Genomic DNA, 14,463 nt, shown 5'->3' on the forward strand with positions numbered 1-14,463 from the left:
AGCCCTAATAAGCAGGCATATACATAGAATGAAGGCTACTGCTAAGCTTGTAAGCCGCCCTGAATCTTCGGAGAAGGGCGGGATATAAATGGAATTTTTTTTAAAAAAGAAGTGCATCTCATGGTCCTATTTGTCTTTCAGCAGCATTTTATAACATTACATATGGTTTTCTTCTAGATCAGGGGTGTCAAACTCGCAACGTCACGTGGTGTATTGCGACGTATCGTGACTTTTTTCCTATTGCCGGCACTGGGGTGGGTGTGGTTTTGGCATGACACATCCGGCCCATGGGCTGGCAGTTTGACACCCCTGTTCTAGATTGTCCACAAGGGTTGGGAGGCAGAGGTATTATTTTATGGTGGTTTAACTACTAGTTGGTGAATGTGGAAGACACCACTTGGAATCTCCAATATGGGCTATCTTGGTGTTAAGCATCTTCCTCCAGGAAATTTAACATCCATGTGAAATAAATTGGGAGGTCATTTGGCAGTTCAGAGTGATGTGTCATTAATATACTGATGACTCTCACTTACACATCACTCCTCCAATTCCAGCTGAAAGTGCCATTCAACCCTTGAACCAGTCCCTGGAGGCTGTGAGGTTTTGGATAGGTGAAACAAATTCAGAGTAAATCCTTCAAAAGACCATCTTCAATACAAGTTGTCCTTTTCTACTAACTGCCTCATTAGGCAACCATTTGCAAATATGGCAGTAATAAATGGTAGTAAATGGTATTTAAAAAATCATTTTTTGACCAATGCATGCACTTACTGTCAAATTTCTGCAACTGACAACACATGCTAGAATGAAAATGCTTGTGTTGCTGCACAAATAGATCTTTATCTAACTGAGGCAACAGTAATTAGCATCTCTCTCTCTCTCTCTCTTTCTCTCTCTCTCTCAGCTACAATTTTGCTTTAACTGAGGCAGATGAACAAGGACTATCTGTAGATATCAGGGCAGTCTGGAACACCCAAAGGAGTTGATTCATAAATTACAAGTTCTCCCAACTCTCAGCTTTTACTAATGTGGAAGTTATAGCCAGGAAATCTTTATCTGTCCTTGGCTAGTGTACCAGTTATAATCCATGCATTCTATAAGGGGTTACCTTTGGAGAAAATCTGGAGGCTGCATTTGTAGAAAATGTGATGTATAACTCTACTGAGCTAGACTAGCACCCATTTTGAAGTCACATTATAAATTGCCAAAAGCTGCCTGGACACAATTCAAACTCCTGGTTATCACCTTTATGAAGCTTTCTGCAGCACCAGGAGACATTAGGCAACTGAATCTACCCATTTGATCTGGTCACCAGGAGAGGGACTATGGCAGGTCACCATCTATGGCTGGTTCATAGGGTATAAGCCAGCAATAGGCTTGCCACTGTGATGGAATGTCCACCAGACCCTTCAAATGTGGGAAAGGGAATAGGATTATTGCAGAAAAACTTTCTTAGACCAAGAGGGGGAAAAGTGTAAGAAAGACTCACCTTATCTCTCCCGAACCCCACCTTACATTTTCTAAATATAAAATGATTTGGAGAATTGCTTTGGCAGGCTTTTAAGATTCTGTTAAGTTACTCAGTTAGCAATAAAGACATTCTAGAAATCCAAGTTTTTTCTTGTTTCATGAGTGTGCTACCATCAAAGTGCTTAGGTAGCAGCAATACCCATTTTATGAAATACTCTCTCCCTATATGGCCCCCACCCTCTGGCATTTTGAAAACTAGCCATACAGTGTTGTTTGGTCTTTAGATTGATTTAATAGGTCCCACTAGGGACTGCTAGCACTGGAAGTAGACATGCTAATATATCTTTTTTTTATTTACAATTCTTTACTTGCATAGAATTTCTACATGTAGCAGAAATTGTGTCTCCTACTTTAGAGTGAAGTGATGCATTCAATTTCAACAAATCAATCACACCTCAATCTCCTGCCCAAGTAAGACTCCAGTCGATTGCAAATCCTTTGAGAAGAAGCAGTGCTTGAAAGCACAGATGTTGAATACATGTTACATTAGATAACCCATGACTCGTCGAGTCATTCTTTCAGAGATATTCTATTATCAGCTTCCTCAATACCTTTAACAGTGACCAACTTCTAATGCACTGCCTTCACTAGAAAAGTTTTGATTATCTGCTTTGAAAAATAGCTCATGTTGAATTGTATAGCAGCACAGGAGTGTTTTGTGCTCTTTGTAATCGTAAACTGTTTTATGATAAGATTTATAAAATTTGCCAAAGTTCAGTTCAATGGGAGTCAATTTTATATGCATTCTGTAAATTAGCACATTTGAGGTACCTTGGTTCAAAAATTGTTGCCCTGTGATTCACCATTTCACCCCAGTTAAAGTTTATAGGAATGACAGTTTTAGTAGCATATACAGTAGATAGATCGATTCAATGCAATTACAAATGATGAATTTAACAGGGGAAAGAGAAATCAGGGAAAACTATGGGTTTGCCTGAAATGTGAATAAATTCATTGCATGTATCATTTTAATCCTTCCAGAAATCACTCCTCCTCCCAGTTTTTCAAAACCATAATATTTTTTCCACTTTAACCAAAATGCCCATCAAGTACATTTAAGGTCAATGTAAAACACGTTAAGAGTTTCTGCAAAAAGAAAACACAATTTTTGCAGTTTTTCTTAAAGTCAAAGTAACTGACAGTCTAGCTGAGAATTTCCATCTGATGAATAGAGGCAGTTTGAGTTTCTTCCCCAGTTGGATGACTTACTGTATGTAATTATATGTTTTGTATCTATTTCGTCTAGAGCAGAGTTAACAAGTCATAAATGGATGAGTAATTATTAATGGGAATTATAAGCAAAGATAGAAAAGTCAAATAATGAATGTGAAAAGAGGACATTATATTCCATTTACAGTTATTTTACATTTATATACAAAAAAAACCACTCTGGTAAAAATGTAAAGTATAAAAATAACACTGAGATGAATTATTTTAGAAAAATATTACTTTCTTCCTCTAGTCATCCAAACTACCCACTCTATGCAGTTCTAAACAGAAATAGCATTACTTGGAATATGTCAAAGCAGAAATGGTATTGCTCCAGTCTCAAAATAGCCCCATTCAAATATACTTAAATTGCCCCATTCAATATACAGTACACATACGGTACAATGTTTGAGTTTTGGCAATGAAAATTTTGCCTGCAAATCTCAGTTTTCAAAATATGGAGTTACTGCATTTACTGGAAAGGAAGATGAAGTTTCTCTCTAAGGAAATTACTTATCAATGTAGGGAATAATCCTCCTAATGGGCAGAAGATGAGAAATGGAAGAAAAAAGAGGACCTCACTGCTTCCTCTTTTCACTCCCCCATCAAAAGATTATCCATGGAAACCTTCTATACAAATGAGGACTTTGGAAAATCAGGATGCACCATCAGTGGAAAACTTTCACAAACAAAAATTCATTTCATTCATTAATTCCATAGACAAAGTATCAAGTAGAATGGAAAGAGAGTGAAACTAGTCCGTCTATAGCGACTGATTAAGGACTGATTCTTCCTGTCATAGAGAGAAACTGGATACAGGTAGTCCTCATTTACCAACCACAATAGGGACTTGCAATTTGGTTGTTAAATGAAGCAGCTGCTAAGTGAAATCATGCCAATCTGTCAAGCATGGAAATCAGGAAACCTAGGCAGTTCAAATGATCATAAGGATTTATTGTAAGCTTAAGTTCTCTACAAGAATTGAACTACTAATGGACAAAGCAAAGTGGTAGTAAATAAGTTAATAGAATTCAAGGTGGGCTGGACTTAGATCTCTTGTGGAAGCAAAAGGATTCAAGAATGATGACATGTTTGACTCCTCCCTCAGGCTTAGTCTGGTCAATGACACTATTCTTGTAATCTTACTTCAGCTTTCTTTTATTTTACAGACCTGCAGAAGTTATTAATGTGAGGATCAGTAGCAAAGTTATTTTTTCATTAGCATCATAACTGCAAACATTGTCTGTACAAGGAAATCACTAAATGAGGACTTTCTATACACAAAGGAATTCTTCTCCAGTTTCATCTCTAGTTTACATGAGCTAATAGGTCCATTCCTGGCATAACAGAAATGTATTTATCTGGGAATTAAACTCATGGAATAGCAATAGTAATAGTACTTAGCAATAGCACTCTCTAATTTTTGGTCCCCAATAATCTGGATCCCCATTTTACTGACCTCAGAAGGATGGAAGGCTGAGTCACAATCGAACTCCTGGCAGGTGGCAGAATTAGCCTGCAATAGTACATTCTAGCCACTGTGCCACCATGGCTCTTAATGCAATGTTTCTGCTGTTTCTATATTTCTTTGTATGTTATCATTCCTATATCAGTCTTCCAAAACTTCTGGTATCTATTATATGGTCACAAAGAGCTAGAGTTTCTGTATCTTTTTTCTGCTGTCCACTTTTGTAGCTTTATTTATTTATTTAACAAATTTATTTGGCTCTCCATCTACTAGAAGGAACTCTGGGTGGCAAACAAAACTAAAAACAGCACACAGTAATTAAATATTACTTAAGTTAAAAAATAATATTGACGGTCCAAATAAATTCACTGCATTATGACAGCTCCATGAACCTCCTGGTCCAGCTCCTGAGGGAGAAGCCAAAAGTCAGCCACCCTAGTTGACATATTAGAGAAGATGCAGTGTACAGAGTTTGTGTTCATAATCCTTTTTCTGCCCAAGTACTGTTCTAAGGAAAAAGTCTTAAAATCAAATAAATAAAGCATAATAAACATATTTTAACATCATTTTACTTCTAGTCTCAAACCTGAAAGCAGCATGTCAGAGTGCAATCTCTCTGTCTCTCACATGCAGACAGAACCCTAATCATTAATCTCTACAGCACGGGTATCAAACTTGCCGCCTCACGTGATGTAGAGACTTTTTTTGCATTGCCGGAGCTGGGTTGGGTACAGCCTCCGAATGATGCAACCAGCCTGTGGGCTGGCAGTTTGACACTCCTGCTCTACAATAATTCTGCCAAATTGCCAAGGACTGATATTTGTAGCTATATGCACAGGTAGCAAGAACCAAGAATCGAGAGTTTTGTTTCCCAGTTAAAAAACTGGGAATGTATTAATCCAGGACTTGATAATCCAGGATCCTCTCCAACAGGGAGAGGATCGCCACTATGCCTGAAGTTCAACACCATCATTCAAAGCGATATTCTTCTCACTGCCTACCTCACTCATGGGCGTCTGCCAGGCCTTTAAGCACAGTTACACGATCAAATTCCTATAGGAGTTATGTCAAGTACTTATAATGCAATTATTCTGCTTCAATACACAGAGTAGTGCAGTTCATGACAAGGAAGGGGAGGAGGCAATGGGAAAGGACAAGAAAAATTTGATGGAGAATGCTGCAAAGCCTTCATTTAGATAATTACCAACTCTGCTTGCCTGCAACAGATTTACTCTGTCAGAAGCTTAATTTCTGTTATAAACTTATATGCCTTGTGAGTTCCTGCTTGACCAATATTTTGACAGCAGCCGTACAGGTTTCTAGAGCATGCCATATAGCAAAGGTGGAAAAAGAAAGAAAAAAAATATCTACTCAAGTTCAGGTATTAAAACTGATTCTTTCAGATTAATGATTAGAAACAACAGTGATAGTCCTGAAAGAAGTGGTAAGGACTCTTTGCAGCAGCTGAAAAGGAGTGAAAATTATACAGTAACTTTTCAATAGAATTGATATCATGATACAATACCACAAAATGGTACCTTGATATGCAGGGTGGGATTTTATTATTCTGTAAGTGGATGCTGGCAGACAAATGATTTGCCAAGATCTGTGGCTCAGATGGATCAGACCATAACGGTCAATAGCTTTTGTCTGGAAATTAGTAGGATAAGATTTATACAAGTATATCGCAAACAATAAATGTTATTTGAACTGATAACATTTGGAAATTGGATGCCAATCTGGTGTTACTGTATCCAAAGTTATGGTTAAAAGGATAAGTGTTGTTTTTTAAAATAATGCATGAGAATCTAAGAATTCAAACATAGTGCTCATATGAGATACAGTGAGAAATGAAATGAAATGAAATGATTAGTCAATTGTAACCAATCAGAAACAATACCCAATGAAGTAATTGTGCACCAGCCCTCTATTTCCTCACTTGTTTTACTCACATTGTACAGCACTGTAGTCCATCCTTCCATGGTAATGCACTGGAAGACAGTCAACACAGCAAAGAGGATGTTGTCAAACTGAGTTATCCCATCATTGGGACCAATCCAGTCTCTGCATTCATAACCTGCAGGGCATCCCTGCACCCCGCAGGGATGTGGTGGGTCCAGCTCTTGTAATTCACCTGCAGTCAGACAGAGGTGAAATCATTTTTAAGATACATATATGTAAAGGAGCAATGTCGACCAAGAAAGTTACAATAAAACAGGAGGCTTCTATATGTATTTATTTTATTTATATCTTGCCTTTTCCTTGAAAAGCACAAGGTGAAGAACATAAGGATTTCCCCTACCCCCAAATTACCAGCATAAAAACATTGTGAAGTGGGCTGGCTTGAGAAAGAACAATTGGCCCCAATTATCCAGCTACCTGGTCCAAGTCTAGCATTGCAATCTTTGCATGACACTGAATATCTATAGTTCCTCTCTTCCAGGAAAGTTTGGGTTCCTTGCATGGTGATCAGCTAGGTCAGTATCAAAGGTGTTCACACTGCCAAGATCCAAGGAACTGCTGATCTTTGGCATTCTTAGCTCTTAGCTTCCTGCTTACCATTATGATCATGAAATGGTAGAAGCAGTAATATGATCTTTGCACCTGACCATTGTACTGAACCTTTCTTCTTAGTTAGTATTGATGGCTATCAGGAAGAATAATGGCCCTAAAGGAGAGCATATATAAGCATGTTCTGCTTCTGGTCACTACTTTTGGACATTGCTTATTCCTAAGGTAAGTAAGTAGCAAATGCACACACCCCTCCAGTTCTGCTGTGCTGCCTCCTCGTGGGTTTCTTAGATGAGTGAAGAACATTGGAAGTGTATGCCAAGACTGCATATTCCCAGCAGGGTCACCCAAGGCTTGAAGGTTATCCCAACTGTCCAAGCAGGCAGCTATAATGGGCAGCAAAGATAAAGAAAGTGTTGTGATTCAGGGTCAGCCTGTGGGTTCGGCAGTTGGGTCAGACGACTCAGAGGAGGAGGAGGGGGGTGTTGAAGAGCTTGCTGAGGGGATTGGACAGCTTGATGAGAGCCCCCAGCAAGGCCCCTCTCATCTGGTCACGATGCAGACCCAGCTGTGTGAGCCTGACAGCGTGGATGAAGATGACCCACAGCTGGCCCTGTTAAAGGACGCCCGACGCAGGAGGCAGTCAGTCAGGAGTAAACAGAGGAAGGCAATGGGGCACCTTGGAAGGAGGCACAGAGAGGCCACGCCCTGAACTGTATTTAAGGGGAATGTGTGGGAGGGCTGGTTTGCTGAAGGCAACCACTTGGATTGTTCCTGCTTCTTAGCTCGTGTTTTATGGTTGGTGTCTTGTCTTGCTCTGTTTTATGTGAATAAGTTTGGCAGGCGTAATTCCAGCCTCTTGCCGTTTGTAAAGGGGTTGTCCCTGCCTTCTCTGCAGGGCCGGTAGCAGGCTGGTACAGAACAGAAAGATTCCAGAGACAGATGCCCACTTTAGTGACAATGGTAAAGGCATCAGTGTACATTGCATGGGACAAGGCAATGATAAACCACTCCTGCATTTTACCAAGAAAACCATGTGAATAGAAAATATATAAAATGATTGACAATATAGTGCTGGATGATGGGCCCCTCAGTTTGGATGCTACTGAGAAACAACATGCTATTTGCTCATTGATAGAGAACCAGAAGAAACATGGAATGAACCTAAAAAGTTCTTAAAGTTGAATGTGAAAAGAGATGTCAACATCCAAGGTACCTTAGAAAATACTTCTTATTTACAAGACCTTCTAGTACTAGAAAATGGAACTAGATCAGCACTGAACAACCAGCAGCAAGATAGCTGGACTATGATATAGTGACAGTGAGCACACCACTGAGATACTTCAAAGAATAGTTTAGGTATGGGTCCTCATGAAGAAGTTCTATCTAAGTAGTCACCTCTGAAAATGACTTCATGGCACACAATCCATGATCAAGGAATAAGAAAGATGTTCTCCCTTATCTTCACAGTAGCCTCATCATTCAATGTTAAGATGCCTTATCAGGTCATATCAAGTATTAATGAGGTCAGTGATTTATCTTAAGCTGGCTCTGAGCAACTCTGCAACAGAGGTGTATTCATAGAAGAATAAAGATTTTTTTAGCTGAAATTTTTCAGCAAATGGATTCACTGAGGTAGAAGTTTGGAAATTTTGTCCAAATATAAAGTATTGTTTTAGGGCTAAGCCCAGTCTTGATCATATATGTATGGGAGAATGAAGAAGGAGAGCATGCTCACCTGTCTTTATCATTCTAGTGAAAGAGACCCTCAAATAAATCATTCCCAAATCTTACCACTTCTATCCTTCTTGAAAAAGGCTGGAAAACATAAATCCCACAATTTGCAAGTATTTTTTTTCTGCAGTCCCCAGCTTGATTGGGCTTATCTTCAAACTTGGAACTTTTTTTTTTGCTGATTTCTCCCCCTACCCCAAATCTGGTTCTGTTTTTTTCACTGTTTAGAACTGCCGGCCCGCAGGCCGGACGCGTCGCGATGAAACCGCGCCCACCCCATTGCCGGCAATGGGGAAAAAGCTCCGATACGTCACACGACATCACATGATGTCGTGAGTTTGACATTAGAGAATGAATACGCTCATAGACAGTTCCCGAGCATCTCTGCATATTTTTTCCAACTTTCCACTAGATTGGGGGGGAAAGTTTTGTAAAAAATTAAAAATAGCTAAACTGAAATAGATTTCTTTCGGAGTTGTGCATAGTATTTGTGATGATTGTGATAGTTCAGTTGATCTTAAGAAAAGTATTACAGTTCTATAGCTTTTTTTATTGCAAAAATCCAAAGAAGAAGGTATCTCTTTAGTTAGCACACTGAAACACACCATATCTCCTTCACGGAGGTTTAGCAAAACCCAGCATTAGATTTTGTTTCCAAATCTAGCATTTTAACTTTGGCCATAAGGAATGGCATCCATTTTTAAAAAATGGGGAAAAATATAGATCTCTCCGAATACAAACATCTTTCTTGGTGCTGACTACCTGATAATTCAAAAAATTACTCAGGGTTAAAATAAACAAATGAGATAAATAAAAATTTAAATTAAATTAAGGAAAAAAGTTGCCAGAAATATGTATATAGGGGTAGGTGGAAAGGGAATAACAAATAGGAAAAAGTGATACAGATTTATGTTCTGTCTTTGCAAGGGTTGTGAAGTACTCTTCAACATCTTCATAAATGACTTAGTTGAGGGAACTGAAGGGAACTCATCAAATTTGCAGATAACACCAAATTGTCAGGAGTAGCCAAGACCCTTTAAGACAAACTCAGGATCCAAAAAGATCTAGACAAACTTGAACAATGAGCCCTATTCAGCAAATTGAGTTTCAGTGTGGAGAAAAGCAGTCTTACATTTTGGCAGGAAAAAATCAAAGGTACAAATACAGATAGGGTGAGACCTGGCTTAAAAACAGTAATTGTGAGAGGGTTTTGTCTATGAATTTGATGGAGCACTTGTGGTCTTCCATGTAGGCTGTTTATTTGTATATTACTATACTGTACTGTACTACACTACACTGCACTACACCATACTATACTAAAAAAATTCTGAAATTTAAAAAATATTTAAATATTAATTCTTTATTTTATTTTTTCATGTGACAGTTAAAGGTTTGAGCTGCTCTTACATCTTGTGATTAGAGAAGATCTGGCCTGGGTGTGGAAAGATACTATTGCCAGGAACAAATGAGAAGTCTAGAAAGAAAAGCAAAAAAGGACAGTTTAATCTGGATTTTATTTTTCTGCTATTTTGCCTTGTATCATCAGGAGTTAGCATGAAACACAAACGTGTGAACAGAAGTATTCAAGATTCATGGTTAACAGACCATGGGGAAACAACAACAACAAAAATCATGTTTTGTTTTCTGCTGCTTAAATTACAGTAAGTATTTTTGCCCCAGAGGACATGTTCAGACCTACAGAACAAATCTTCGTAGGGTAATTAGATCCATAGCTATATTTTAAAATTCCAGGGCTAGAATGAAATCAGAGGGGGGACAGGAAATACCTCTTACCTGAATTGTTTACATAGCAAGCCTGATGTAGTTTTCCACTATAAAATTCCAGGCCGATAATGGCAAACATCAGGATTGCAAAAAAGAGAAGGAGACCAATCTGAAGCAGAGGCACCATTGCCTTCATGATGGACTTTAGTACAATCTGTAAACCTTGAGAAAAGGAAAAGGAGAAAAGTGCAAGTAAAAAGAAGCACCAATCAGCACATTATTCCTTTGGGAGAAGCAGAGAGACAAGGAAGTGTCATACTGTGAAACACGTTCAGAAAAATTGTTATGGTCTGGCAAATGCAATATTAGAATCAAGGGAAGACAAAGCTCTAGCAGGCAGGCAAATCTCGTCACTGAAGGAGAAGAAAGCAAATATTCATCTCCCAAAGGAGCAAGTTCTTTCCCATTAGAAGAAACTTCCCAATTTTTTTCCCCAGAAAAAATACTCTCTTTCATCCAAAGTTTTCTAAAGTTTAGGTTTTCTCTAATGTAAGATTGCAATATTCAATTTTTAATGATTTGTTACATTTGCCAAATTTTCTAGATCAAGCAAAAATTATTGTGATTTCCTTTCTTCAGCTTATTCTAGTTACAGCTGATCATTGTGGCATAATAATCTAATTTTAATACCAGTTTACATTTGTATCAACATAAATCTAAATGGATCAAAAATATTGTAATATGCCGATGTATATAAATGTCATTTTGAAACCTTTGTACCTACAGTACTTTTCTAAAGTTTGTAAACGTTTTTATCTCTTATTCATTCATTCATTCATTCATTCATTCATTCCTTATCTTTTTTTCTTTCATTGTACTTGTAAAATTAATAAATGAATATTTATTTTTTATTTATTTTAATCCCATTTATATCCCGCCCTTCTCCGAAGACTCAGGGCGGCTTACAATCTAAGAAGCACAAATCAATATAACTGAAAAGAAAAGACTCTTTCCCAAATAATTGAGAAACAAATATATCTGCATGTTGCTCTTCAAAGGGTATACAAGCCTTGGCAAATATATTTTATTTGTCACCAGTAGCTCTGGATTCAACCACCATATTGTATATTTTAAATGAACGGATGAGAATTTTGCAGCACAATGCAGAACAATTGTAAATTGCTGAGTCAGAACTGGTAACGATTGCTTCATTAGGGTGGTCTCTCACTTTTCATTCAGAAGCTCAAAGTGCTATTTTCCTATCCCCAATTAACTGTGAGCTGAGAGACAATAACTTATCCATAAATCACCCAGTAAATGTTCATGGATGAGGGTAAACTAAAACCTGTGTTTCCCCAATGCAATTCCAATACTTTAGTCCTTGTACAATATTGGTTCTCAGGAATTTCCTCTGAATCCAAAATAAAAATTCTGGCTTTTTTTCCTTAGTGCAAAGAAGTACAGGTAGTCCTCAGTTAACTATGGCAATTGCAATTGGAATTTATGTTGCTAAGCAACACGGTCAGAAAAGCGCAACATCACATGATAGTGCCACTTAGCCATGGCAGTTCTGGTTGCCATCATTAAGTGAATTCCACACCATTGTTAAGAGCACGAATAGGTGGACAAGCTTTGCGACCTCCTCCCAGCTTCATCATTGACTTCACTTGTCAGAAGCAAGTGTTGAAGGTTGCCAATGGCAATCTCATGGCTGTGGGAAAGATGCAACAGCCAGAACTTCAAGGTCCAGTATCACTCTTTCAGCACTATTGGAAATTGGAATAGTTGCTGAACAAGTGGTTACATGAGGACCACCTGCAACTGTTATCGAGTAAAACTGGAAATCTTCTCAAAGCACATAGGGCTGATTAATGGCTTATTAGCTCACCTTACTATTGGATTGCCTTAATATGTCTCCTTTTTGTCAGAGCCAGCTAAACTGTCAAAATTAATTCATTAGATTTCAGATCAATTTGGGCAGGACTGATATGATAATCTGGTAAAATCATTGTTGTTCCAGGTAAAACTAAGCTCACCAAGTAATTATATATGCATATAGTATTCTAAACACATGAGAAATAGATGAGATACTAATTTTTAAGGCCACATCTTCTCAGCATTCTCCTTTTTCAGCATTACCTTATAAGTATATTCAGAATTAACCAAGTCAGTTTTCCCCCACCCCACTTAGTTTACTGATCTAACAAAAGCCTTCCTGAATCTCAGGATTAAAGGAACTTGAAGCCTGGTATTCTGGTAGTTGAAAATATATTTTATTTAATATCAATATTTTTATTTAATGTCACTTTATTTCCTAAATGTCAGTCTAGAATTGTATACAAATGTCCGGATTCTAACAGAATACCCCTACAGGAAATAAAGATGCCCATTGGAAACACCAACACTGCTCTGCAAGGAAGGAGAACAACAGTAGGGCAAGGTGGTGGAGATAAACCAGATGCTTACTAGGAATGCCTGAGACAAGCTTCAAGGGTCTGAGCACGCGTACCGCCCGCAGAGTCCGCAGGTCCACATGGGTGTTAAAATGTGCTCCTGCTGTTGCAAGGATGCTAGAAACAAACAGGAAGAGACAAGTTACTAAACATAGCTCTTGGGTAATGCACATATGCCTGCCAGTCTCCCTCCCTCCCTGCAGGAGGAGGCGTAACACGCACCAGGCACCTGACAGCTGGAATTGGTGCACCTTACCCTATGCTGTGAGTCAACAACTATTTCTTAGCCTAATCTTAGCAGAGCAGCAATTTTAAAAAATGCACACTAGCTTTAGAACTCACATTTTCTAGTTCAGTCTGTGCCTTGTGTTAGAATTAGGAGTTGTAAATTCAATACATCAGATCCTTACCAAGATGCTTGAACAGGAAAGTCTTGGGTATTTAGCAAAATACCCGAGAAAGGCACAATTCTCAAGGCTATTGCCCCTTAACCCTAAAAAAAGCAGCCCAATTTTGTGGAAATTAAAAAAGGGTTGAAGGGGTATTATTGCTACTGTTAGTCTCTATAATTTTAAGATACCACTTCTATCCTTTGAACACCCTCTCCCCCCAAAAGCCCCAAAGTTTGAAATGCTGGATACCTGCCAGTCTGGGGCTATAAATTAGGTACTAAACGTTCCATATTGTACATGGAACATATTCTGCAGTAATACAAGCTGATGGTCAACAAATATGTTGGAAATGCTACATATTGGCCTGAAATTCTAGGAAAGTTAGGTGATGAAAGATACATCAAAGGTTGCCTTTTGAGATGCATAGTGTGTGTACAGTACTGACTTTGCTTTAGTGTGGTTTAATAATGGTTTCCATCTGTCACCTTAGGCATTTTTAATTGTGGAAAAGAAATTGATTGGATCTTTTGGAACTCAGCTGCACAACAATCCCTTTGGAGGCAATATGCAAAGTTAATCATGAGTAAGGATGGATTATATCTTAGTAAAATGACTTCAGCATCACTAATGGAGCACATAGCATATGTTCCATCTTGTCCACATTCGCTCAGTGTTCAACCTCCCCCACTTTTCCTCCATTCAATTGTGTCTGAAGACAACCCCCTACAGTTTTCTTGGCAAGGTTTTTCGGAGGTGGTTTGCTCTTGCCTCCTTCGTAAGACTGGGAGAAAGTGACAGGCCCAAAGTTATGCAGTTGACCTTATGCCTAAGGCAGAACTAGAACTTGGTCTCCTGGTTTTTAGCCTTAACCACTTCACCAAACTGATATATAATTAAGTTTAAGTTTATTATATTTGTATACCGCCCTTCTCCCGAAGGACTCAGGGCGGTGAACAGGGCACATATAAAATACAAGGTACAAAAGTTAAAAAGAGAATTAAATACAAAGCCCCAGCTAAAACAATAAATAATAATGTAAAAAACCACAATAAAAAACCCCAACACATCCCCCATCAGGCCAGGCCGGCTTGTTCTTCAGATCGCGTCAGAAGGAGCGAAGGTCGGGCGCCGTCCGGAGCTCAACCGGTAACCGATTCCATAAGTCCGGGGTGCCCACAGAGAAGGCCCTCCCCCTGGGGGCCACCAGATGACATTCTCTGACCGGTGGCACCCTGAGGAGGCCCTCTCTGTGGGAACGCACATGGCGGAGGGAAGTTGACGCCGGCAGCAGGTGATCCCCGAGGTACTCCGGACCCATGCCATGTAGGGCCTTGAAAACCATTACCAAAACCTTGAATCTCACTCGGAAGACAACTGGCAGCCAATGCAGCTCGCGGAGCAGAGGTGTAACATGGGAGTATCGGGAGACTCCCAACACAAC

At 38.9% G+C, this 14,463-nt stretch overlaps 1 protein-coding gene across 1 annotated transcript in view; it reads right to left on the reverse strand.

Annotated features, from left to right (window-relative positions):
• The window catches only part of CACNA1E (calcium voltage-gated channel subunit alpha1 E), a gene marked incomplete at both ends in the record, with an annotated part of 378,714 nt that overhangs the window by 218,711 nt on the left and 145,540 nt on the right, over window positions 1–14,463 (reverse strand). The window contains 3 exons of the mRNA XM_081322491.1: window positions 6,160–6,341; window positions 10,247–10,399; window positions 12,644–12,747. Coding sequence (XP_081178617.1) covers window positions 6,160–6,341; window positions 10,247–10,399; window positions 12,644–12,747 — 439 coding nt within the window. The remainder of the gene's footprint in view (window positions 1–6,159; window positions 6,342–10,246; window positions 10,400–12,643; window positions 12,748–14,463) is intronic.

Source organism: Vipera berus, assembly GCF_964194415.1.
Source record: "Vipera berus genome assembly, chromosome: 3".
Lineage (NCBI taxonomy): Eukaryota > Metazoa > Chordata > Lepidosauria > Squamata > Viperidae > Vipera > Vipera berus.